At 40.2% G+C, this 26,416-nt stretch overlaps 1 protein-coding gene across 6 annotated transcripts in view; it reads right to left on the bottom strand.

Annotated features, from left to right (window-relative positions):
• Positions 1 to 491: 491 nt before the first annotated feature.
• The window catches only part of SATB1 (SATB homeobox 1), a 93,673-nt gene continuing 67,748 nt past the window's right edge, over positions 492 to 26,416 (bottom strand). For 3 of the 6 annotated variants that reach the window (XM_075143440.1, XM_075143439.1, XM_075143438.1), the window contains 3 exons: positions 5,393 to 5,596; positions 4,796 to 4,891; positions 492 to 2,202 (listed from right to left, as the gene is read on the bottom strand). In XM_075143440.1, the coding sequence (XP_074999541.1) occupies positions 1,720 to 2,202; positions 4,796 to 4,891; positions 5,393 to 5,596 (783 nt within the window). In that variant the 3' untranslated portion in view covers positions 492 to 1,719. The remainder of the gene's footprint in view (positions 2,203 to 4,795; positions 4,892 to 5,392; positions 5,597 to 26,416) is intronic. The other 3 variants (XM_075143442.1, XM_075143443.1, XM_075143444.1) reach the window with 3 other exon arrangements.

The raw sequence follows: 26,416 nt of genomic DNA, 5'->3' as shown, positions 1-26,416 counted from the left end.
AGTGATCATTAAAAATAATCTTGCTTAGAAGGGACTGCTATGTGCAAAGCCCATCTTTCCTATTTACTTTGTGACTATTAATGTTTTTTTTTAATGTTTATACATTAGTGCAAGGAATAGTGTTAGCATAATTCTAGTGTAAAATAAAACCAGCTGTATCCATTATAAGTGCATTACTGCCAGGAACTGTAAATATGTTTATGCCTGATAGCCTTTTGACTCAATAATATCCTCCTATCTCTGTTGGGCAGGCAAGTTTTTAAACCAAGAAAAGACAGGTTATGATTTTCATAACCAAACTGTGTTTCTTTTTGAAGTATGTTATCTAAATTCGAATTTTAAGAAGGTCATTAAAAAAATCTGCCTGTGATTTTAAAGGAGAACAATTGAAATGTCATCTTCAAAGTGGTGGCAAGAAGGTACAATGTGCACTAAGAACAAGTTATTCCTCCCAGATATACACATACGCAGACAAACCCTGCCATACCATACCATACAAACAATTTTAATTGTGTAGTTACAGTCAATAACCACTCCTAGTCAGAACATTTCTGCATAAAGAAAATTGTGATACACTTATAAAAACAGCCAGCTGTAACAAAATAACTGGTGTTTTCATAGCAATAAACTCATAAAAAAGAAATACACCTTTATACAGAAAATTTATACAGCTGTAGCTTTAAAATTGATTGTAAACCAAAGGAAGACACATTGCAAACATCAATTATTTTCACATTAATTGCATAAGTTTCTAAGGTGATCTATTAGTTTTATTTACCTAAGCTTATTTGCATGATAGTAAAAATTGCATACAACAATAAGAGTGAAGCTTATAGTATGAATTGCTTGGATAACATAGAGCACTTTTTATAGGCAACTGTGTAAAGCACATTTTCTCTATTTAAAACTTTTAAGACACTTTGTTTTACTGCCCATCAAAATACATTTATAAATAGAAAAAAAATTCAGTATGATAACAAGAGAAGCAATATTACATTTAACGGAAACTTCCAAAAAAATTAATTACAACATGATGCTGCAGGATCTACAAATAAATAATGAGGACTAAATTGTGTTTCACATTTTCTTTTTCATTTTCTTTAAAACCATGTAACAATGAGAATGGAAAAAAAAAATACAGTGACCTTTATTTCCAAAAGAAAACAAATCTGAATTACGGCAGTGCCATATAATACAAGGCATTTGTTGGCATATGTTATCTTTAAACTGCATTCCACAGTCTATAGTTCTTTTGTAACATACAATAGAACAAGAGTAACAAACTCTTTTTTATTTTATTTTTTTAAATAAATGTGAGTTTCCAAAGATCAAGTGTGGAGTGCTACAGTAATAATTAAAAAACAAGAACAAAACAGAAACAAAAAACAGTAAATCACAAAAGTTGTAATGCTTGTCTGAAGGCTCCAGAATCAAAATCACTGGTATCATGCTTATTGGGTACACTCACAGTGTATCCAGTGAACACAAATTAATATCAAACAATCCTCAACGCTTCATCTGTTGCTGCGAAGCAGTTTGTAAAACAGAGTAAAACATCTAGTGCAGTCTGCATTATCCTTTTTTCAACTTTTGTGCAAGTTTTGGAAGATTCATTGGCCAAACAATGAATAATAAAGGTTTTTGACAGAACGCAAGATGGAATTTTCATTTCATTAGTAAATACCAGTGGCACTGTTGAAAGAAAATAATACTTTTAGATCAGTCTTTCAATTCAGCATTAATCTCTGTGTTCCCTTCTACCGATAACTCTTCTTCTAGTTTAACTGAAAAAAGTGTGTTTGCATTTTTGTCTTGGACGCTGTCTTCTAAATCCTTGAGCAACTCTTCCTCTTTGTACTCTGCAACATCCACCTCCAAACCAGAATTGTCCTTCAGCTTCCCATGGTGCTTGAGATAATATCGCTGGTTCTGAAAGAACTTGATAATGGTGTACTTGGGCAGGTCAAGCTGAGCGGAGAGAGTCTGGATTGCTTCTTCATCTGGATACAGGCCTACGTCTTGTATGAAACTCTGTAGGATCCCTAGGGCTTCAACAGAAATCTTTGTTCGCGGTCGGGGTTTCTGACGATTTTCATCCTCAGATTCAGCTGGTGATGCTACTGTCGGTTGCCTTGGGGGTAGTCTGGGACCTGGTTGCTGTTGCTGCTGTTGTTGTTGCTGTTGCTGCTGTTGCTGCTGCTGCTGCAAGACAAAGCACAGCAATTTTTTTGTATGTGTATTCTTTCTCATATTTTGTGTTACCAAGAAAATCCGGGGGGGGGGGGGAATTGCAAAGCTATAAACAAAGGCTTAGTAAGTTTAAACGACAAAAAGGAAAAAAAAAAAAGAAACAAGAAAAAAAAAGGCCCATTATTGCTGAACCAGAATTAAAATACGAGTTAGTAACTCTCTGCATATCTTGCATGTGTCCATATGTATGTGAGCAGAGGCGAGGGATAAAGGGACAGTGGGATATGGACAGAGAGGTGGAAGGAAAACACTGGCTTTGTCTGACTGAAAGCGCCGATGACGAGACATCGGTTTAGCTGACAAATTTTAATGAACATGCTCCGTGAGTCAAGTGCAGACAAGACAAAATGCTAAGTAGGTGACACAGTATAGGATTAACTTGACCAGCTTAGCCAGAACTGTAGCAAGGGCAAAGTGAGAAAAGTGCCAGATGAGGGCAAACGCATAGGAGCTCTGCCAGCAGCAGCAGCTGCTGCCCAAAAACAAGGGCTGCAAATCTCTAGCAATAGCTAGACTAAGGGACTGGGGGGATCAGGGAGGAGGAGAGCATTTTATCTAAGTGCGGAAATACCCCGCTACTGATCTGACCTTAGCATGCACTGAAGTCTCATCAAACTTGCAAACGTTACGACAGAATGCGTTAGCTGGAAGCGCCTAACGTCACGCTGTCAAACCCAGCCTCGGCAAGGACAAAGAGATCTGGAGGTAGGAAATCTGTATTTCCCCTTCTGGTTCTGACCTCTCTTGCCTGTGCTCAAGTATCCCAATGTATAAACAGGGAAAAAACATATTTACCTGCTTCTGTGTTTGTGCCGGGGATTATTTAGTTAATATTTATAAAGCACTAAGATGCAAAGCTCTAAATAAGTTGCACTATTATTATTAGAAGGGAACATGCTGCATTCCAAAAACTCAGGCAATAAAAATGAGCCAGTATGCACATCAGAAGAATAAGATAAAGCAAATCATGATGTAAATAATTAACAAGAGCTTAAAACGAAGTTTTGCAAGCATGGATTCAGAAACATTCTTAAAAGGTGAGGCACTGAGCCCCAGGGACAGAAATGTTTTTCTCATCCACCACTGGAGTACAGTACATTATAAGATCATGTTTAAAATCAAAAGTAAATTTATCAGCTACTGTTTTTGTTGACAATTCTTTTGCTTCACAGCACAGGAAGCATTGGTTAGTAAGATATTTTGGATCAGCAAATTTCTTGTCATATGGTACAAACCACCAGTTATTATTAAAAAACAACAGCAGCAAAACAAGCAGTTGCTATCACTACATTTCATCTCCCTTTGCGAGTCTCCCCTCAACAATTTTTCGTGTGTCGGTAGCAGTGCCCAAGCTTCCAGTTGCAGCTCACTTGCAGACCCTAAGAAGCACAAAATACTGTACAAATAGTATAAATATTGGAGGAATTATAATTCTGTCCATTTCGCAGTGCCACTCGTGGTTGTGGAGACTTCGCATAGGTCTCAACACCCAGTTTAGAAGCCACTGCTTTAAGTGATCTTCTTATTGTAAGATCTGCCACAAATGCTAGCGGAATTAGGGCTCTTGCCTCATCCCTATTCACATCCTTTCATGTTTTATGGTCTGTGAGCAGTCCCATTCAAGGCTTCAATCCCAAAGAGATCCAAGACTACTCCCAGCACATGAAATTCTTACGAGACTGGAGGCTTTGTATATACAGTTTGAAAACTTGTGACTTAGCTACATATCTATGCATCTACAACAATTACCATGTAGAAGAGCAGAGACAAAACTCAGGCCCAATCTCCCAATCCTTACTCTTACAAGTCATATTAAGAGATTACAACGCAACTGCTTATGTGAATAATATTTGCAAGATCAAACGCACAACTTCTATCAACAAGGCAAGAAAATCTAAGTAAGTGGCATAGTGGTTGAATGCTTACACTGTGCATAAGCTTCTCCTTTTATCCCCTTAAGAAGCGATTTTATTAAAAACAATGTACATTTTCAAACAAGTGCTGTTTTATTACTTAATATAGATCTTTCTCTCTCTTTTTGCTAAATCACACAGCAAGTTTCCAGGCTTTCACAATTATTTTAGTACTTGATATCCTAAGGGATTGTCTTATTCAGTTTGCTTTATCTTTAATATACATCCGTGTTGTCTATCCTCTCTAGCTTCCCAAATATTTTTCAGTATAGGTAATACAAATGATACACTGGGTCTCAGCTGAGGCTGGGAAAGCCCGGGGTAATATCTGCCCTTTAAGAGGGAGCAGTTAAACGGCTGACCTCAGGTCTTTTGTGAGAAGGGATTAAAGAGTCCCCAGCTCAGAGAGACAGCAGTCCGCGCTGCCGACCTGGGCTACAATATTTAGCAAAACAGCCAGCCACGCTCCCGGTTCACGGTGCCCGTGCGAGCAAAGGGTGGGTGCAGACCCCGGGAGAGGGGGCACGGCCGGGGCTGCCCCGGAGCAGAGGGCGGCTGTTTCCAAGCCCCGTGGCGTGGGTCCTGCATCCCCTCCTCTCTCTCCCTGACACGGTGCCCTTGTGCCAGCTCACCTGCGGAGCAGCACCCAGCCAAGGTCCAGCGGTCAGCAGGCCTGGTAAGAAAGCGCCTCTATGCTCTCCTTTCCCAAGGGTGGTGGGAGAGGGGCTCTGAAGGAAAAACAAACAAATATTGACTCGCCCCAGCCTCGACTGGGGTTAAAGTGGGATGAGGAATCCCCTTCCCTTCACTCCTACCCGGGGCGAGCCGCCGCTGCTGAGGGTTCGAGCTTAGCTTTTGAACAGGAGCGCAACAAGGTCCTCCCGCGTTGCTGGTACGGCGTTTGACAACCGGTGCCAAACGCCCCCGCCGTTCGGTCCTGACGCCTGTCTAGCCAGGGACAGCCAGCACGGAGGCTCGCCCTGCCCACGCAGGTGCCCCTGCGCCACCGCGTCCACGCACGTTTGCGAAAAACCACCGAACCGAAACAAAAACCCGTGGGTGGTCGCACGCTCTCCTTTGAACTCTGGTGGCGGACGGCAGCGCGCTCTTATCTCGTACCGGGAGACCTGCATTTAGCCTGGCCGGGAGGAAAGAAACACTAATTTCCTTTGCTCCGTTTAAAGCTTTATTTACTTAGCGCTCTGTGGGATTGGCCAAGGTAAACTAACCTGAATCTGTTCTGCTGGCACATGGATAATGTGGGAAGGCCTGTCACCATGGTGATGAACTGCATTGCTTTCTTGTTCATAAATGGCATCGCGTTCAGGCTGAGGAAGACTGAGGAACCTTCGGATCATGGAGAGATTCTCCCAGAGGGTCCTGTTCTCTGGTGAGGGATCTTCTTTCCAACGTAACAGCTCACAGAGCCACCCCTTGAAGATAACACCAGCAAAACATTAGTTTTTTCCCTCACTTCACGAGGGGCAAAACGAAGGCGAAACGTGTACTTTAGCAGCGCTGCATTCTCTCACGCTCTGCCCCGGTAAGAAAGGGCTTTCACTGTAAAGGCTGGGCTTAAAGCAAACACCGATACACCGAGAGGCTGCCGCGCTATTTCACAGACCCTCGCCAACCGCCAGCGTTTTGGAAAGCACCTTCCCTTTGGTCCCGCACCACAGCGCTGTCGGTTGTTTGCTTAGAAACAAACCAGTTGATGAAGGCAGAATCCCTTACACGCTCCCTTCCGCAGGACAGGGGTTTCACTGATGCCAGCATATTCTCTCTGCTGCCTGTTTTATTGTATGCAAGGCTACACCCATCCAAGAGCATCAACACCGTGTTTCAGGAGCTGGTAGATTGTCTGCTGAGCAATTTTTAAAATCCTGGTGCTACTACTGAAAACAAAGAAGTACTTCAAATATCTGCCTTGACCGTAGGGCTGCCTAATGTAAATCATAGCCGTAGAGGAGCTCCCTAATGTCCTTTCGAAAGACAGGAATCCTTTGACTGGACGCAGGCAAGTAATATCTTCTTCCTATCTGCTACGAGTAGAGGTGCCTCTGCAGGTGAACTTATTTCAAGTGATAGATCATTATCTGTTTCAGGATTTTTCTCACCGACCCAGAAAAAACAGCCTCTCAGTTTTATGTACATTATTAGGGCTTGGGGCAGGGGGACAAGGTACGCTCAAACTTTTGATATACCCTTTATACCATTTCCAGATCACAGGACAGCAAGTTGCCTGAGAGTGTACCTACTTTAATTCAGACGTGGTTTTGGGATACATGCTATGAAGTCGGCTACAGAATCCCCTGCAAGAACTGCAGCGGTTGCTAATTTGCTTCTGAAAGAGACAAACAAGTTCATCTTGAAAATTTAACAATTGTTTTCTTATGTCTTCTTAAAATCTAATTGAGGATTTTTTTTTTCTTAATTGTGCACTGTAGTTTTAAAAGAAGAGTGCAAACACTCTAGCTAGCACAGTGTGCATCAGCAGCAATTTTTTGGTATATTAAAATTTAGAAACAAAATATTACATGTATAAAACATGCATACTTCCTTTCTTTTAGCTTCAAGGATCTGTTTTCAAAACTAGGTCCATGCAATTTTATTTCTTAATGCTGTAGGAAAGATAATGTGACATTTTATTGAATCAACAAATAATATAAATGTACAGAAGCTTTTAGATCCTTTTTATATGTACTGGTAGTTGAAAAATGGTTTACCCAGACTAGTTTACTACTAGATACAATAGATACATAGACACAATATAGATATGTATTTTCTTGAAGACATTCATATCTTTTGCTAGCAGTTAATAAATGCAGTGTAAAAATATCGCTACAATAGGAAGAGGTGAAAGTAAACAAATAATCTTAATGCATTCATATTGTATACGAAAATATTTAGTGAGGTGTGTATAAAAATTTGAAGTATATTCTCTTGGATATAAGTGGAAAACTGAACAAATGACCCAGGAGAAAATGCCCCCGAGAAATAGAAATAATCAAAATGACAAATGTTAGAGAGATGGTGGTAGCAAAGCTGAGAAAGCAAAAATTTAAATGGGGCCAAAATCCGCCGAGTGCTCACTAGGTGTGCTAGGGAGGGAGGGGAGAGGGAGGAGAGTGGCGGCAGCAGAAGGGGCCCCTTGCACCCCGGGGATGGAGCGCACCCCATTCCTTGACCACGCACTAAGGGTGGATGCCGAGTATTGCCCCAGGGCTTAGCAAGCTGGGCCAAATGCCTTCATACAGAGCACATAACGTACAGCCTGTCCCAGCTGGAATTGTATGGCATGTTTTTAAAACAGTAGCAAGGGTCTGTGAATCCTCCCTTCCCCATCGTAAGGTGCCCTGGGATGCGTTAGCAGGTTAATGTACGAACTCTCCCTGCCCCTAACAAAATCAACTCGTTGCTCGTGGTTCTCTGCCCACCTTGCTTCCACAGGGATACGTGCTGGATTATGCTTAATAGCAGTATGAGTTTTCTGCAGCAAGTTAAGAGACATGCAGTCAGAAAACATAGGTAGTTTGTTGGGGATGGAGGGGAGAAGAAGATGAAGAGAAACAAATCTGGACTTTTTAACTGAAATGCACTTATAAAATTTTTAATTAAAAAAACCAAACAAAACAGCCTGCCCCGAAGCACGAAAATTGTCCTTTGGTTGTCTGGAGTCTGCACTGCTTCACGCTGAAACTGTTACTCCTCTTTCTAATGGTGGTGAAGCAGAGAGCAGAGCTGACTATCACGGCAGTTCGGTGAAAGCAAAGACAAGACAAGACCACCTGTCCCCTGCCATGATAGGTCTCTAAGGTATACAGAGTATAGACAGAGTGAAAAGAAATTGCACCACGCATTTAGAAGCTGCACATATTTTGTCTGGTGACCATGTGAATCACACATTTTTTTGGAGAAAAGACTGTAGAAACTCTTTTTAAAAGTCCAGTAGTAAAAATAATTCCTAAACAATCACATTTTATGCTGATTAAACATATTTCACCACAACAGTTTTTGTTAACTATGAAATTCTTTCTCCCCTTACTGTTTTTTCTGTTTCTATATTTACTAGAGCAGACCTTATTTGTATTAATTACTGATGATTAACATTATATTTCCAGTATTTTTCTATCAACTTTTGCACTGAAATAATACTTTTAATTCCTTATCTAAAAACGATTTGATGAATTGTAACCTGCAGCATGTCTCTGCTAGCCTTTCAGGGAAGCAGTGATTTTGAGATACTGAAATCAGATGCTTCTGACACAGTACACAGAATAGACAGCTATTATACCAAAATGTCTCTTTTCCACTGGGTTCTTCACGTTTTTAAAGAAGTAGACATACTCTAATGAAACATATGATGGGCAACGTGGCAAAAAACAACTGAATTCTTCTAAAATTACAAGGATAGAAACAATTTTTTGGTTTTGATGGTTTATTTCTGGAAATATTTATGAAAGTTGATCTCAGAAATATTCTCAGGAGAGAGAGTGAATGGGCAGTTACAGAGGCTATAGGGGTTTACTTTGTTAGGAGATTACAAACTTTATACCAATATGCTTTCTTTTGGTTCAAAGCAAACAAACAAAACCATATTTCATTTAGTTTCAGGTTCAGAATTCTGTATCTGACATAAAGGTCACTCATAGAAGTCAACTAGATGAGAATGTATGAAATGTTTTTGTAAATTTTAGGAAAAGTAATCATACAGACTTTTCTAATGGTGAATTTTATGTTACATAAAATTTGTAAGTTTTGTTTCCATTTGTTCTAAAGAAGTATGAACAGCTGTAGCTGATGCAGTTGAATTTACAAGTGAACCTAACAAGGCTGATTTTTCTCCTCTTACACTCATTTAAGTCCAGAGCAATTTCTGTCTAGTTCAAACAATTTATTCTGAAGGAGGGCTTGGACCACTGTTTTTTCATGTCTTTATAGTCTTACAGGAAGAGGAAACGACCACAAAATAATAAGGAAATAGTTATAACTCTGATTAGATCACAACTGGTTTATACATATATAAGCATATATAGTACATCGTTAAAAAAACAGCCTTAAAATAATTAAGCCAATATATCTATGCAGCAAGGCAAACCCCCCAAAACTCTGCAATGACATTGGGAACAACCTTGATTTTAAAACAGAGTAAATTTGCCAGGCAACATTACACTGAATATAAAGAGAGTACAAAGCAAAATATAAACATTAGCCGCATGTAAATATGTTTGGAGAACTTTCAGGATGTTACTACTTTTCAAACTGACAAAGTTTAATTTGACACCTTCTGTTCTAAAACCTTTGTTTCTATTCAAAATCACGCCTTTAGCTGCTATCAATCACTATGCTCTCCCTATTACTTAAAATACTGGCATGGGCCCTGGATAAGCTGAAAATGCCATGCAGATGAATTCTGAGATAATATGTTCAAACCTGTTATATACAACACAAATCCTGTAAAGTTATGTATTGTAAACCTACATTTATTGGGAACTAAAAGTCTTAAATCCATCTGCTACAAAGAAAATACTGTTATGCACTTTCAAGTAACCAAGTACCATCTGCAAAGGTCTTGCTACAGTAAGCAAGAAAATGGTGGAAAAAAAAAAGATGCTAAACCTAAGATATTTAAAATAAATAAGAGTCTTCTGTTTGGTTGTCTGATAGGGATTTGGTAAAGAAGCATAAGACATTAGAGGAAAAAAACCTGTGAAAGCTGAACTGCCAAACTATTGCAGGAAAAGCGCAAAGAGGATAACTGCCAAACATTAGACTCTGCAAGACCCATGAGCATGCTTATTTTAAAGAAAGCATCTATGCATTTTATCTATGTATCCAAATGCTATTTTATTCAGTCTGATCTCTGCTGTGTTTAAATAAAATCTTCTGCTCTTTCACGTTGAGTTTCTAACAAACTGTTCTTCCATTCTGGTATCTTTCTTATTAAAAGAATAAAAAAAAGATAATTGAAATCTGCACTTAAGGTGTAAATACCAATCCTAACTAGATCAAAGAGGGTAGCATTACAATCTTGAAAGATGTTTTCTGGGCAAGGCTTTCCAAACCAGCGATAAACACACCTAGTCTGGGAAAAAAGGGCTTCAAGGTGGAGAAATTGAACTCTTTTGTTTGGTGAATTTCTTATAGTGATAATAATTTGCCAAATGATGAATATTTCTTATAGAATAACTAACAAAGACTCCAACATTTTTTAAAAGAGCTGTAATGTGAATCTAAGAGGGCAAAACATTTTAGAGTATCAATGCTAAGATATGAACAGTTTTTCTTTGGTATAGTATATCTAAGATTATTTTGTCTCATTCTCTGGGGCATATAGTATAATAAAAATATATGGTGTTAAAAGAAATCAGTCTAAATAGGGAGATATTTGATACAAACATTTTAGCAGAAAGTGTGAATTGCATTTCAGCATCTACTGTGAACAAAGACTAAGTACATAATCCATTAAACAGTACTTCTAACTCAAAAAAATGAGTATTGTAGACTAAACTAAAGTAGGCATTTTGAATGAGCACATTTTCAGCAACTAACTATAAAGCTAGCAATTTATCATTCAGCAAATAATTTTCTACTTTTAAAAGAATCTGTAAGTGTTACTTATGCTAATGAAGACTGTTTTTAATCTGCCCACAAACATGCTAATAGAGGGCATTTTTTTTTATTTACAATGCTGAAGGCACTCGAGTTTATAGAACACAGATATGAAATTACACATGGTAAAATGGGCTCTTAATTGTCTGAGCAACCCAAATCCTTCACCTTTAACACAAAAGCATATAGATAAAACAAAGGAAAAGAACTAATGAACTAAACTTTAAATATTGACTTTTTCCCCTTCAAAAGCCATCCAACTTGCTTTACAAATCTCATTTTTGTTCCAAATGGTTGTGTTCATCATAGATATTTCCATTTCTTTTCAAAACAGAATCCACGTATAAAAGAGAAGAAAAAAGGGTGACATCACCACTACGGTATATGCATATAGTCTTAGTCTTTAGTATTAAACTTGTAAGCTGCTCATTGTACAGAAAGGTTGCTTTTGGAAAAGTCATAATACTTTGAACGAGATACATAATGGTAGCAAAGGAGTACTGAAAGCATTTTAAATTATTTACTAGGTTAAAAGGGTGAAATGGTACTTTAAATACATCAAATTTCATCATCTGGGCCATTTTTTGGTGGCAAAGTGGTATTGATCTTTCCAAATGCTTAAAATTAACTATTTCCAGAAGGTCATTATTTGATTAAAGGCATTAAAGTTGAGGGCAAGAAATGATGCACTTTGTCTTCTTTCCCATTCAAATAATCGTGTAATTTAATCAGAACTATCCCTTCATGTCCTGTAATAAAAATGTTTGTCTTAAGATATTGTTCTTTACCTAACATATTAACCTTTAAATGTTATGAAGTTCTTAAGAATAATCTCTGCTTAGAGAAGATTCTTCCATAATGCAATGAAAGGATCTCCAGCATTTAAATTGATAAGGCCAAATTTCCCCTACACATTGACTGGAAAACACATTAAACCCTTCAGCTGAGATTTCTCACAGTGTTCAACAGGATCGAAAATTCAGAGTGTCCTGAATCAGTAAGCTCATGCATATGGCATCGAGAAGCAAAATAAACAAATGTCACTTCAGCACAAACAAACACGACAAATAAGTAACAATGGATGCTGCTTTAATTTACCTGGGAAATGTCGTTTGCGTTACATTTGTATTATCTGGAAAAATACAGTAGGGAACACCCACCACGAGGTAAGAACGGAGCATTTAATTCAAAACTAATTTTCAGGCTGAGATTAGTTAAATTTGACTTCTTTCTGGGTGAAATACCTGTGGGTCCAGACATGGGAACAAGCCTAGATAATGAGAGCAGTCCTTTTTAGCCTTAAATGTTCTTCTGGAATTTCCTGACTGCAGGAAAGTTTATTTTGACTGCAAGTTTATCTTTCCTAAAATGCATAAATTGTCCTAGTTACCTCCTATGCAAAGCTGAGTAGACCTAAATGTTTCACAGAAGAACGGAAGTCTATTAAAAGAAGGACCACTGGATATTTTTATAAAATCTTAGGAAAACTGATAATCTACCAGACTTAGTAGTTTTTGATACCAAACAACACATTTGTTCGTGAAAATCTTTTCAATTTAGCTTATATTTTAAGAACTGACTTGTGAGGCACATACTTTCGAGTAATTTTAAAAACTGCTGTGAGTGTTCAATACTTCGGGATTTCCCTATTTTGCTCACAAAACTGTGTATCTTCAATTCAAGAAGAAAAAGCTGGTTTTCAGCCTGTTCCAGAAGATGCGTAGAGATACCAAAATACAAATGCCTCTTCTTGGGTCGTGGCCTAAAGTGATAATAAATGTCCCCAGAAAGATGGTTGCCTTAGTATTTTATTTACATTAATCAGCCTTAAGTTTCAGACTTTGCCTTTGAGCATTCCCCTAAATCAGAGAAAGTTTGAAACCTGAAGCTGTCCTTTATCTCCAGATATTTCTGGTTTATCTATTTTACTGGCTTTCATTACTAGAACATTGAAAGGGGAAGCCAGATGTGAATTTTAAGTAAATCTGTATCTGCCATCATAATAGAGGAGATTTAGCAAAACAAACAAACTGAAAACCCCACAACCTCACAGGGCTTTTCAGAAGAAAGGTAAACTTCACTAGCAGGAAAAACTTCCTTTGAAGAATACTGAAACAGATTATGCCATTTCCTTAAATTTCTTATCCAACCTATTATTCAGCTGCACCATCTGTCTGGATGTTACCTCCACCTCTTCTCTGGGCTGTGAAAGAGAAATGACCAAACAGCTAGCCCTGGTACTGATACTATTGCACTGCAATTTTTTGGTGATATTTTAGGGGAAAAGGATTCCTAACATCTCTTCTTCTCTCTGCCTTCTCTCCTCTCTAGCTGCAGCACTTAAAAATTAAATACATATTTCTATTCTTGTAAATATCCAAACAAATAAATAGGAAAAGGAAACTTGCTAAAGCAACTTCCAAAATTCAATGACACGCAGCAAACAAGTACAGAAACAAAATGACCTGGAGAGCTGTGGCCCTGCTCCCACAGTCTCGTCTGTCGTATTAGACCTCGCCTTCTACCCCGAACCACGGTGAGGGGCTAAGAGCCAGCGCTACCGAAAACTTGTCGGATTAAGGTCTGAGGCTGTAGCAGAACTGGTAGGTACGTTCCCTGTGTATGAGCACTTGAGACGTACCACCAGCTCATGGAAAGAAAAAACGTAACCCGTAACGCTAAAACTGACTGAAAACATGAGTATCGTTATTTTTTAGTTGAGTACAGAGGGAATTGAATAATCTAAATGAAGGGCTTCTCCCAAGCTTGGTTTCTCTGCTCTCAGCCTCCTCCACCTTTCCTTTCCCGTGTTCAAAAGTATCTTTTCTACAGAATTGCCTTCAATTGCCTAGCAATGATAGATAGGCACAAGCCCTAATCAAAAACATAATGTGCATGCCTTTGAAAATCTTACATAAAATGCAACTACATTCATATATAAAAAGAAGGGAAAAAAGTAATAGATGCAAAAAAACAGTGGGCGAAGCTTTATTCTGCCTTCCTCTACTCCAGATCCTTCCTCACACACAATTCAATTGGCATTGTAACCGTGAGATATATGTGACAAAAAAGGACTTAATAAAAAAAATCTAAACAAGAAAAAACAACTGCTAATTATTAAATAAGTCAGTCTTCATCTGGTACATTACTTTTTATAGTACAGGCATATAAAATGGGTCAGTGGGTTTCACAGAGGGTGACTGGTAATATATGGCCCTTTATCTTTTATTTAAGTAGAGAGAAGTACTCATTTCACTGCAATACCGATGCTTCCCTTGAAAGTAAATACAACCCTAAATCCAACCACGACCCTTAATAGCTCATATTTATTTATTCTTAAACATACAATCAATTTTTGTATGGCAGCTATATCTGCAGTTTAGTTAGAGAAGAGTCTTTAATAGAAAAAGCCCGGCAGTTTTAAAAATTTTTTTTACTACTATCAATTTACAAGTGAACAGCAAATGTTTATTTTTACGTTGCTTACAGAGATTTAACATTTGCTTTGGGGGAAAGACCTCCAGTAAAAAGGCCATAGGGCCAAAGTGTCACTTCCGTAACTACTTATATGTGTGTATATCATGTTGTTAGATTTAATTTTTTTAAAAATATTATAATTTCCCAGAGGGAGTAATTTAAATCTGTAGCTTCTTGTCATATGCTTTTTCTTTCCAGAATTCATTTTGGATCAGGGGAAGATCTACCACACACTGAGGAATCACAGGCTCATTGATATTTGGACTTCATTGTAAATTCAGTTCAGCTGACAAGATGTTCCAACAAGGGACATCATTCCAAAACATACACAGCTCAAATCCGTTCTCAGACATCCCTTCACATTTTTACGGGCCTGACTAAATGTTTTTCTATAGATTTGAATTAGACATTTAAATATTCTGAGAAAATGTCTTTTAATTTGTCTCTTGCAGTTTAGCTGGCTTCTGTCGCTCTCAGTTTCGTAGTGAAGAACGCTTAATGCTCTGATAATGCCAGGGGTGAGGAGAGTCTTAAGGAAATTGAAAAGAAACTTTTCCCTAACTTTCCTCCAGATTTTGTTAACCACAGAAACAGTCAGAAAATGAATAACATCCAATACCTCAATGCAGTTTAAAAAAAAATCTTTAAAATTGTGAAAGACACAAACCTCCCAGCAAAGGAGAAGGGAGCAGCCAGAAGTGTATATCTCAGTTATGGGAAAATAAAGGCAGTGAAGCCCTTAGAAAGCTAAAATACCCTTACTTGTAGCATGGTTGCTTGGGGCATAGACTTAAAAGAATAGGAAAGCTGGATCAAAAGGGCAGCTGGAGAGATGGTATTTCTCTCTCCTGGGCCGAGGGTGAGAACCAACACAGGAGTGTTTTCAGGTAGTTTGCCATCAGGTTGGCGACAAGAACAGCCACAAGGGAAAAGCTCCTAGAGAGAGCAGTGCTTAGCTTTAGACTTTTCCTCACCAGCCAAGAAAAGTGCCAGCGAAGCTGAGCTCCAGCCGTATTTCCAGGCAGCAGCTTCAGCAGCAGCTTCTGCCCTTAAATCAGGCGCTGCATGGAGCAGGCGCTCTTCTTCCTGCCCTGATGCCTCCGTCCCACCCCCTTTCCCCAGGTGAAAAGGATCAATCCCTTTAGTTAGGCTCTCACCTCATATTCAATAAGAGTAGCAAATGATTTCTTAGAGGTGAAGCAAACTGGCCGCCCCAAAGCAAAAATGAAAAGAATTTCATTTAAGCCCTTCACAGCTTTTTTAAAAAATAACTGGTTTTATATAAACAGTGGAAAGTTCCTATATCTGTAGAGCTTTCTCTTGCGTGTTACATATACACATATGTCACATATACATATATACATATACACAGAGATGATAAGCACCAGGCTCAGCAAAATACCTAGTCACCTAAGTAAACCCACAGATGTAAATGATAGGTGTGCACATTTGCTCAGCTGAGGTCCAAAACTTCAGGGAATTCTGCTAAGGAACACTCAGTCCAAGCATCTTTACTTCACAAAGATCCTGAAAACTATTTTCATTTGCTTCTCAAATGCCATCCTGAAGTAAGGGAACATGACACTGCACAGGAATAAAACCGAGATGACCGCTGAATAACAATGTGGATTCAGACAAAATTTGGCAGATTTAGAATGACATAAATATTTGCAAATTGGAATTTTTCCCCCCTTAGCTAGCTGTGTGCTTGCACTAGTCTATTCATTATATGCCAACAGTTTGGGGTAATTCATAACTAAAAATCTGAAGTTTGACTGAGAGGTTAAATTTAAAGAAAATAAAAAAAAAGGAAATTATTAGGAATAGTGAAATTAAAAACTATCTGGAACAAAACTTTGACTCCTTTGCACCTAGAAATCCTGTAACATTCTTTTGGGTATTGTATGTTTTGAATTATTCAGTTTAACATTCAGGGAGAAAACACTTATCTATTATTACTGACTCCTTCCTTTGCCCAACAACCCTTCACCTGAATTGCAATCGGTTGCTCCTTTAACAAACCGCTTCTCGGACCGTTACTGTATATTTTTGTTTGCATAAGACGCCTTTATTCTTTGCAGTAACGTGTTTAGCAGCTCTCGTTTTTTCAGGAGGAATTTTACCCTGTCGTTTCCTGTTTAGTTACGGGTTGAGCTCGCTTTTGTTTTCTGCGCTGTTTACTTGGTACCCTGCTTCCCCCATTGCCGGGAACCACGGGCTGCTCGCTACCTCCTCAGCCTCCCTCTCGGCTCTGGCACTACAGCTTTGTTTTCATTTCCGTACGTCATTAACTCTCGTACAGCTCGCTCAGACTTTCCCCCCTTTTTTTTTTTTTTTAAAGTGCTATAGTTTCTTCATGTTAAAACACCGATACGCTGAATCTTGAAAAGCCTCCCGAATCACTGATCTGCCCACAGCAGGCACAAGAAACCTGAGAAATCAAGAACGCGGCTCTTTTCCCGGATATTTCCATGTTGCCACATGGGAAAAGGAACGATGTTTCACCCACGAAGCCGGCAGTGCTGGTGACCAGCCCTCGGCTCCCCACCACCCAGCAAAGCCCAAGGGCATGGGGTGCCCAGGCTGCGCCCCATGCACAAGCCGGTGCTTGTGCAAAGTGTCTGGGTGCGGGGGGATGCACCTGGGGTGGGGTGTCCCAGACACAGCTCCGGCACGCAGGGGACAGCAGTAGGACAGGAGAAAGGGGCAGATGGAGCTAGAGTGGATGGTGAGGGCGTACGTGGTGAGGAATGGGGTGGGAAAAAGTCAAAGAAGGGCTGAGAGGAGAGCTATAATGAGAGGAATTAGTGAAGGTGGTGAGAGGAAAACAAAACAGAAGGTGAGGATACAGAAAGCGGGAAGAGAGGTTAAGAAAATCCATCCTGCCAGAAACAGCACCTCTTGTCAGGCAGGGAGCTGGTGCTGCCTGGGGAAGAGCTGATTCACCTATCTGGAGTGTAGAACCGAAACACCTCTACCTCAGAAAGGAAAACTAAAAATAAAAGGCTCAAAGGGGGTGGGAGAGGGTGCCGCGCTTTTTTTCTTTTGGCAATCCAGTGCTTCCCGACTGCATGACGTTTTTCCAATAGTTTTGTGAAGAAACAAGAGCTGGATTTCCTGACCCTTGCAAGAATCCTGACGGTTCATTTCAGCATCATCTCTTCCAATGCGAGCCCTTCCTGCCCTCCTCTTCGCCTTACTCCAGACTCATTTGTGAGACATCTGCAGCCACAGCAGCTCGAGGTCTTCGGCTGCACCTCCAGGACAAGATTTCCCCTTTGTCCGGGGTCTGCACGCACCCCGGGGGAGTCAGTAGCAGAGGTGGCACTGCCGTGCAGCCAGGGTCGGTGATGGCACACCTACGCTGACCTACTCCAGCTCGGCTCTGGGGGACTAGTAATGCAGTCAGTAACTGCTGGTCAAGTGGTACAAGCATGGGTCTTTAACACTCTCTGCAGCAGTCCGGGGGGCCATCTATGTAGCCAAATTTTCTGCTACAAACTGTGCCTTCAGTGGCTTTCAAAAACCATTCTGCTCACCTTCTTCTGACTGACTTTGAGTCTTAGTTCCCTGTCTCCTGCACTTTCAATATTGCCACTGCATCACAAATCACTGGCAATGGATAAAACAATCTCTTCCTAAAGCTACTTTTTTTTAAACCTCCCCTGGAAGCCTTATTACAGATTAGATTTGATGCATTTCTATCAGATGCACTCCACCACTCCTCTCGCCTGACAATACCTGCAACAGCTTTGGGGGAATCTGCTCAGTTGTGTTCTGCACACCTACATTTTTTTCCCTGCTGTAAGAATTGTTATAGAACTTTATAATTAAAACTTTCTATCAAAATTGCATTATTTTTTTCTCTGCGTAGAAAAAGTAGCCAACAGTGATCTACTAAAGTGTAGACGGTTTCAAAAAAAACCTTTACTAAGTATTGAAGGCTATTTAATTAGGGCAAGCTGAACAATTTAACTGAAAAAATGGGTTTATAAAAAAAGCAAAACAATTTACAGACAACATTTAGTTTCCTAAAAACTATCCATAATCTGTTTTCATAAGAAATACTGGAATGTTTTCATAAAAAAAAAATAATCAGTTTTCCATTTGCCAAAATTCTAGACACTTTGAGGATTCTTTTTTACCTCCACCAAAGGAAGAGGTAAAGGGAAGGGTTAGCAAAGAGACAAAATTCGTGGTGAAAAACTTTGGCAGAAAATTTTATTTCTGCTAAATTCTGGTAGCAGCGAAGACTACATTTTTGGCTAGAATCTCTTCTTAAAGCGAGGTGTTTGCTGGCATGTTATTTTGAAAAACAGCACAGTGGGATGACTTCTTTAATAAGTGGGCATAAAACCCAGAGATTAGAAAGTCTCAGAGTGAGAGACAAAACCCCCGTGCGATATCCAATTTCTTTGCCAAAGCAAGGAAGGTTTTTAATAAAGGTCACGGAGAAATAATCTCCAAAGACGGCAGTGTCTCTTTCCCCCTGTATGTTTACTCTTTTATTTCACTCCTTTACAGTGAAAGGCAGACCTTAACACACGCGCGCGCACACATGCACACACAAAAGGAAACAACAACCAAAGAGGAGGGGAAAAAAAAAAAAAAGGAGCCTGAAATTTTAGTTACACCACATGTGGTTTTCATTTGTGAAAAATGAACAAGCTGTTTGTGGTTAAACTGTCTAATCTGCTGTTATCAATCTAGCGCTGCATTCAAGATTTACAGGATACATCAGCTTCTGTGCCACATTAGCTGTAAAAGGGAGAGGGGGTGGGAGGAAAAAGGAGGAGGAGAGAGTTTATCCTGAGGAATAATATTTCCAATGCAGCCACACTCACACTACATCTGGTTGTGCTGGTAGCGGCAGTTAAATTGAAATATTTCACAGCGTGTGTCAGAAACATGCAGAATGGTAATTATGACAGATCTGATTAAGCCTGAGTGCCACTAGCTCCCTGGCCAGCTCCGGTTGTGCAGGTGTGACCTTGTGCGTGCCTGCGTGTGTAAATAAAATTAATTACAAGCGAGAGGGCGAAGGCTTCGGTGACATCACAAAGCGGAGAAACTCCCAAGGGGGAGACCTAATGGAATATTTTCCCTCAGTCTAATAATACAGTTCATATTGACTTGAGGTAATTAGTGGGATCATTAAAGCAGTTTTCCCGGCGTATTTGGCTGCCTGATCAGATTAGTGAAAATGTTCTTCAGAACAAGCCCTGTGTGGTCTGCCAGAGAAGGAGGAAATAAAAAGCAACAAAGCATATTTTGGAATGATAAGCAGCGCTGGACTTTTTGCACGGCATTTTGCAGGGCTGGTCTCGGGAGCCTGGACGCCCGACTCTCCTGACCGATTCAATCTTTCATCCCAGGCGCACGTGCTCCCGCCGCGCGTCATCTGAGACTTTTTAATTTTTGTTCCTCTATCCTTCAAAACTACGCCGTCCCTATCCCTCGCTGCTTAAAAAAAATCAGATAAAAGCCTCGTGGAAGTGCTAGCCTTAGAAGAACTACATTAAGATAACTGGGGGAAGGAAGAATAAAAAATACGTGATCAGCAACCCCCCACCTCTCCCCAAAAAGCTAACAGAAGATCGAAGGCACCGGTTTGAGAATTAGTAATGTTTTCATTTCCTAACAAGCTTACCCCAGCAAAAACAAGGAAAAAAAAGAAAAAAGTTTAACTGTGATATAAAGTCTTCCACGGTAACAGAACACAGAGCCCTAATCAAGAAATGGACCATTTGTTTAAAAACAGTCTATTGAGCATGCTCTACCTTGCAAATGGAATATGCCAAGCTCTGTCACAGATGGCAAGCTTTGACAGTTCCCATCCGTAGCGTCGATACTCGACAGTTCAGCACAAGATCAGTGACATTCTGTCTCATTAGAGCCACGCTAATTATCACAGCTAGTTTCAGGGGAAACCATGTGTTGCAATGGTCAATTTGAAGGAGTCTGTGCATCAACAAACTGGTAATAAGGATCAGACACCTTATTATATGACAGCATGCTGCCTATGATCTGATTTACTGAATCAGAGGTACTGAGGCAACACTGAAGCCTGATGGGTTATGGAATCGCGTGTACACAATGCGTATCTGAAATATGCTTTAAAAATGAAAGGGAGCTATATAGAAAAAATACAAACAAAAATTTTAAAATGGTGAAGTTATAATGAGGACTTTTTTCATTTGTCATTAAGACATGCAGAGATGTTCAAGATCTTGTCAGCCAGTTTTATCTTTAATCAAACCATATAAGATAAATAATTCAAAATGAAAACTGTAAAATTATGGATTATGTTAAATTATAATTCATTCCATACTCTGATTTTTCAGTTTCAATAACATGTACCAAACATTCCTTATGTTGTGCCGTCTTGCTGCTTTAACAGAATTTTGTATTTTGTAAAGCGCTTTCTCTACTTGGCTCTCTTTTTTCATTTGTACATTTAATGACTTAAACTTGTACTTCTCCTAGCTTCTCCCACACATTCGTGCTCCTTCCACCAGACAAAAACCATCTAACCAAGAGCCACCCTTTGCTGTTTCTGGCCACCTGCGGGGCCGCATCCTGCCAGGCGCTCAGCGGTCCCAGCCCCACCGCCTCCCAGGGATGCGCTGCAGGCTGAGGCCGTGAAGGCGTTAAGCATTAACTCCCGAACGAACGCAGGGCAGGTGTGCACCGCATCCCTCCAGGGAAGCTCTCCTTAGGGCTCAAATACACAGCATTTCCTGAAGCTGCTACCAGTTCTTTCAACGGCCTCCACGCGGATCGGAAGCGGCGTTTGAACAGCTCCTGCTGCCACCCGCCTGCCTGGGAACCTCCAGCCGGAGCCGATTTGACCCCACGTGTAACGCACGCTCGGGAAGCACACTTTTTCATCGGTGCGTCAACAAATCCAGCCTCTGCCTTACGTGTCGAAAGGGCTGCCTGGCCCCAAGGAGCTGTTTGAAGAGGTCAATATAATCCTCTTACCAGTTAAGTATTTTCCATTCTGTACCTTTTTCTTTGGCTTGAACTATTTCAGGCTTTAATGCCTTTTTTCCCTCTATACAGATTTCCGTGGGCAATTGCACACTGATATGAACCACCTCGGAGATTTTAAGGCAGTTTCTCTTCACTGCATCTTTGTCGATTCAAGACGTTGCTATCTACTTTTTACTAGGGGGAACCCAAGACTCGCTGAAGTCAACCCACTGCACCAAGGTCATGCCAATAATGCGGGATCTGGCCAGGATCAATGCCGGCCCTTCTCCAGGTCTACCCAGATGAAGCGATAAGTGAGTTAACTGAACTCAATTTTTCTACCCACTTCCTGAGAAAGAATTAAAAAAAAAAACTCCTAAAGAAATTTCCTGAGGCTTTAACCTTTATTTTTGCGATGAGATGTTGTAAAAGAAATGAAGACATGGGGCAGAGGAAGGACTTGAAGCGCTCTAAGCATTCATTTTGCTCCCGCAATAGAAGCCCGAAAATCTCTTTCCCTCCGACCCGGGCGAGACAGAACACACTATGACTCTGCAACCCGATATTTTGTGAAAGAAAGAAATCAGCTCTATCTGCCAAGTTTCACAGTTTCACTGAATGACATGCCGCTTTATGGGGCAATTCTTGATCGCGCGCAGAAGCCCGTCTTGCTTTCTCAATTCACACTCTTCCTCTCCCATCCCTGCTGACACCCGATCCCGTCCCGACTCCTGCTGCTCGTGGCACCTCTTCAACTGCCAGAGCAATCACCCCCGGGTAGCGGAGGGGGGAGGAAAATAAAAAAAAAAAAAAAAAAAAAAAAAAATAGAGGCTGTTGTGTGGTGTACCTCTGCAGCTAATGTTTTCTAACTACTGTATCTCACCTTCCCACGAGGGCAAGGGGTTTATTTCCAGGTGGACCCGTGAAACAACAGCAGACCTCAGAGCACGTTTTGTTTCCACCTCGCGTCTCCCCGTGCAGTATCCCTGCCCGCTCCACAGAGAATCCATTGTACGCCGAGAGGGGAGAAGAAGGTTTTTAAGCCAAGATTTAAACCCAGGAAGTGACTCAGCTGCTCTGAGGGAGACAAAGGCGGGAGACGACTTGACGGAGAAGCAGGGTGACGGGCGAAGGACCGAGCCCCCTCCTGCCCCCCAGGCTGGACCCCACCGGGGCAGCCCAAGGTGCAGCGCCCCGAGGAAACAGCTTTGGAAATAAATTTCAAGACTCTTGGTGATAAAAAGGTTTCTTTCCCCCCTGCTGGAAAATAGTTGAATAGATCATTCTATATCTGCGGTAATAGCATGTTACATCTTCGTGCCAGATCCACAATACCGTGCTTGTTCAGTGTGGGAAGCTGTTTAAAAATGACTTTCCTATTAGAGTATATAGCTTAGTCTCTAGATGGAAAAAGCCAGATCAAAGATATAGCATTTATAAAACTGCTGGTTAAAAAGATAAAAGTGAGATAACAGACATCAATTTTTCACTATAAATCTCTGGGTTTACTACAACATTAAAATTTCCAGTAAAAGCAGGGTTTTATATACCTGAACTCTAATGGCCTATTCTGAAAATATTTATGTCAGGAAAAGCATGGTATTTGCATGCCAAAAGCAATTTTAGTGCCAATGTTTAGCATTCCCTTCCCATTTAACTCCTTCCCATCTACTCACGAGTGTTAGATGCTCTGCCTACCGCCTACCTGGTGCACCTCCCCACGCAGCATTTCGGAGGAGGATGCTTCAGGTGCGTACTAAGGCAAAAAGTTGAACACTTCTAATAAAATGCCACTGCATAAAATACTTGTGTGATGGCTTAGGATGGAGTCTCTAGCATGGTCTGAACCACTGATTTTACCTCCGTGCTTTGCATGCCAAACGACTCATTTCCAAGGGGCTAACTGCCTAACCAAAGTGAAAGATGGGGACAGTAGGACAAGAAATTGGGCAACACGGTGCAACAGCTCAGGTGCAGCAGCTCAGAAGTAATGAGATGAGGTTTCTGGAGGCATGGGTAGTACTCCATTAATTTTATACCAAAATCTAAATCGGAGCATGATTCTGAGAGAGCCAAGTGTCTCGCCTTCAACATACAGGCATTTTGGTTCGGTGAGAAGGGAGAGCATTTGGCATCTACCTGGCCATACACAGCAATCGGCAGGATTGACGCTGCAGAAAAGTATCGATTTTACTTATTTATTCTACTATAGAGTAAACTTATTTAGGTATAATAATGCAGGCTAGCAGCCTTACACTGTAGCACATAGGACTCTCAGAGGTACGGAAGTTGGTGTTACTTCAGTTTTTGCAAACTGTAATTTCCTAAATTTAAGAAAGCTTTAGCTTTCACGTAATCACGTGAAGCTGATCTTCAGCAAAGTTTTGCTTTCTTCCCTACTTCATACTAGCATGTGCAGGCTGCAGCTTTTCAGGATAAGCCATTAACATAAATGTAACTTCTCAAAATACAGCACACATACAGGAGCACTGCAAGTCTCCACTTGCCTTATCTCTCAGGGCTCTTAGGTTTGGGGTTTTTTTGGTTGCTTGTTTGTTTGTTTTTATGGAATAAAATTAGATTTCAGCATCTGTCACCATCAAGAAAAAAACTCATCCCTGGCTCCCACATGAAAACATTGTAACCAATGCACGGTTACTGAACCATGATGCCTTAATGATCATCACAGAAATCAACTTTTTTTTGTTTGAAATAACGAAATTAAGAATGTGCTTTCATAATTACTTGAATCAGACTGTCAGGTTATAAATCTAATAAAAACCCAATATGATCAAACTGTAAAAGTAACGCATACCACACAAATTTATATGTGTGGATTCTTTTCATTTTGACTTACTCAGGTGTGCTGATAAAATTTTAGTAAACAACTACTATTAGTATTTGCCGTTCTACCACTAAAAAATAACAATCTGGGAGCAGACACAAAGCACTTGGTAAACCTTTCTGTCTTCCGTTTGCATGTATTTTTCTAAAGCTCTCTTTTCAACATAACCTAACAAAAAAATACGTAGACCTACTAGGCAGACAACTTGCAATAAAAATGTAAGATTTTAAATACTGACGTTAGGTGTTTTGCCAATTACAGTTCTAAAACTCCCCAAAGATATGATGTATTCAAGCAATTTGAATTACAATATCTTCTTCAGCTCCTCAGTATAACCATAGTAACTTTTAATGTATATATTTTGAATTTAAGAGAATTTGAATTTATTCTGCAGATAATATATTGATCCTTAAGAACATAGAAATTTTAAAATTATACAGAATGCATACATTCCTGTATGGGAAAAGAACTCAACATTTGAAGGAATCTTCTAGCTAAGTCCCCAAACTCGTTCAAACCCATGTGCCGGACAGTCCCTTTTCTTCGGGAAAGCCAACAAGCCACAAGGCAAAGTGCAACGTGAAACTGCAAGTACGCAAATCATCACTCACCTAAGCCAGAGCAGGGTCCCACTAATATCACTGCAATCTCTTCCTGCTCCCGTCACCCCTTCCTTGCCCTGCGCTATGACCTCTGCTGCACCGAGCCCCTGTAGCCAGCTGGTTTGTTGAGCATCAGGCCCATATGCATCAGGTCCTCCGTCAGTCAGGTAACTCTTGCCAAAGGCACCAACGCAGCGCAAGGGAAGATGCTCGTTTTTTACCTCGGTGCTACCTAAATGGAAACTTCTGTAGCGCATCATTTAATAGCTCTTCTGTGCAAAGTGCTCTAGTCAGCAGAACATTGTCTGCAGTCTCCTGGCTCAGGCAAGCCCAGCCACCTTGCAGCTGCTGGCTGCTTCGACGCCCAATCTAATGTTGACCCAAATCAGTTCCTTAAAAAAAAAATAAATAGAAAGGCCCTCCAGCAAACAACTATCTTTGTCCACTGGCAGAGCTGCTTTAGGTCACATCCTGGTTTGTACCGTAACTCCAGACTACACTCAGCAGTTAATCAAGTTTTTATATCCAAAATAAGATAAGAGCAGCAACGTTCAATTTTTGTGGTGTTTAAAAACAAAACTGCTAACCAATGCATCATTTTCTAATATGTGTCCTCCAGACTTTTCACTATAACTGGAAGTGATTATCCCAGGATTTCCAGTTCTGAGCAGGAAACAAATATCCCCAAATGAAAAAAAACCAACGGATCTCTCTCAAGAGAGGTTCTCTTAAAGAATATGTCTGAACAAGCCCCTTTTTTTGTGCAAGAAAGACCTCTTTGGTCCAAGAAAGAATTGTCTGTACCGCTGACAAGCTCCAATGCAGAATCTTTACATGACAGATATCTCCTTTAATATACATGGCTTTGCTACATATTTAAAACTTATTGACTGGCTGACTAGTAGTCAGTTGGTTAGACAAGACCCAACATATTCAGTTTACCTAAGAGGTTACTTCTGTGAAGCAGATTTCTACTACAAATGGTACTGAAAACTTGCTTAATACCTAAATTAACATTACATTACTTAAATCCGGGAGAAAAATAACCTCTGAGAATACAGGCATAATCTCCATAATAAAAGGGAAAAGAACTATGTGTTTGGTGATGTTTGTTTTCTATGCTTGGTAGCAAAGTTTGTACAAGAATCTAGATTTTATACCAATACTCTAAAAAAACTGCACCGCATCCTCTGGAAGCTTTTGTGCTTCACTTTGATTACCCGTCCCTTTTAAAGTCAGGCGGGAAGAGCTGTCCCGCCTAGAAATTTTAAGACTACACACTTAAATAAACACACTATCACACAAATCAGATCAGATCAAAATTACATGGACCGATAGATTGGCTTCATACCTTAGTTTTGCAGAGAACTGCAATGGAAAGAGGAAGGTGTAGAAAACGGACAGTTCTCTAACCCCGAGTCTTGACATGTAAATAAAGACATCTGAGGAGCACACAGGTTGGAAGCTGCTGTAACATTCTATCATAATTAGAAACATTTCAAGAGCCCTGTAATTTCCAATCAAAATTACAGTAATTTCCGATATACAAGCCATGATTCATGACAGAATTTTTACATTCCATGGGAGATTATAGTGGCCTGATGTATGACACACTGAGTGAAGCACTAACATAAACAATTCAGTTTAATGTTTAAACAGCACTTGGTGTTTAGAATCCAACAATAAAAGAAACATATTATTGTAGAAATTATCACTTTGACAGTGATTGAAGGGTAGGCAG

The sequence above is a fragment of the Calonectris borealis genome, chromosome 2 (assembly GCF_964195595.1).
Source record: "Calonectris borealis chromosome 2, bCalBor7.hap1.2, whole genome shotgun sequence".
NCBI lineage: Eukaryota > Metazoa > Chordata > Aves > Procellariiformes > Procellariidae > Calonectris > Calonectris borealis.
The sequence above is the reverse complement of the archived record's forward strand: the minus strand, read 5'-3'. Positions and strand labels throughout refer to the sequence as shown.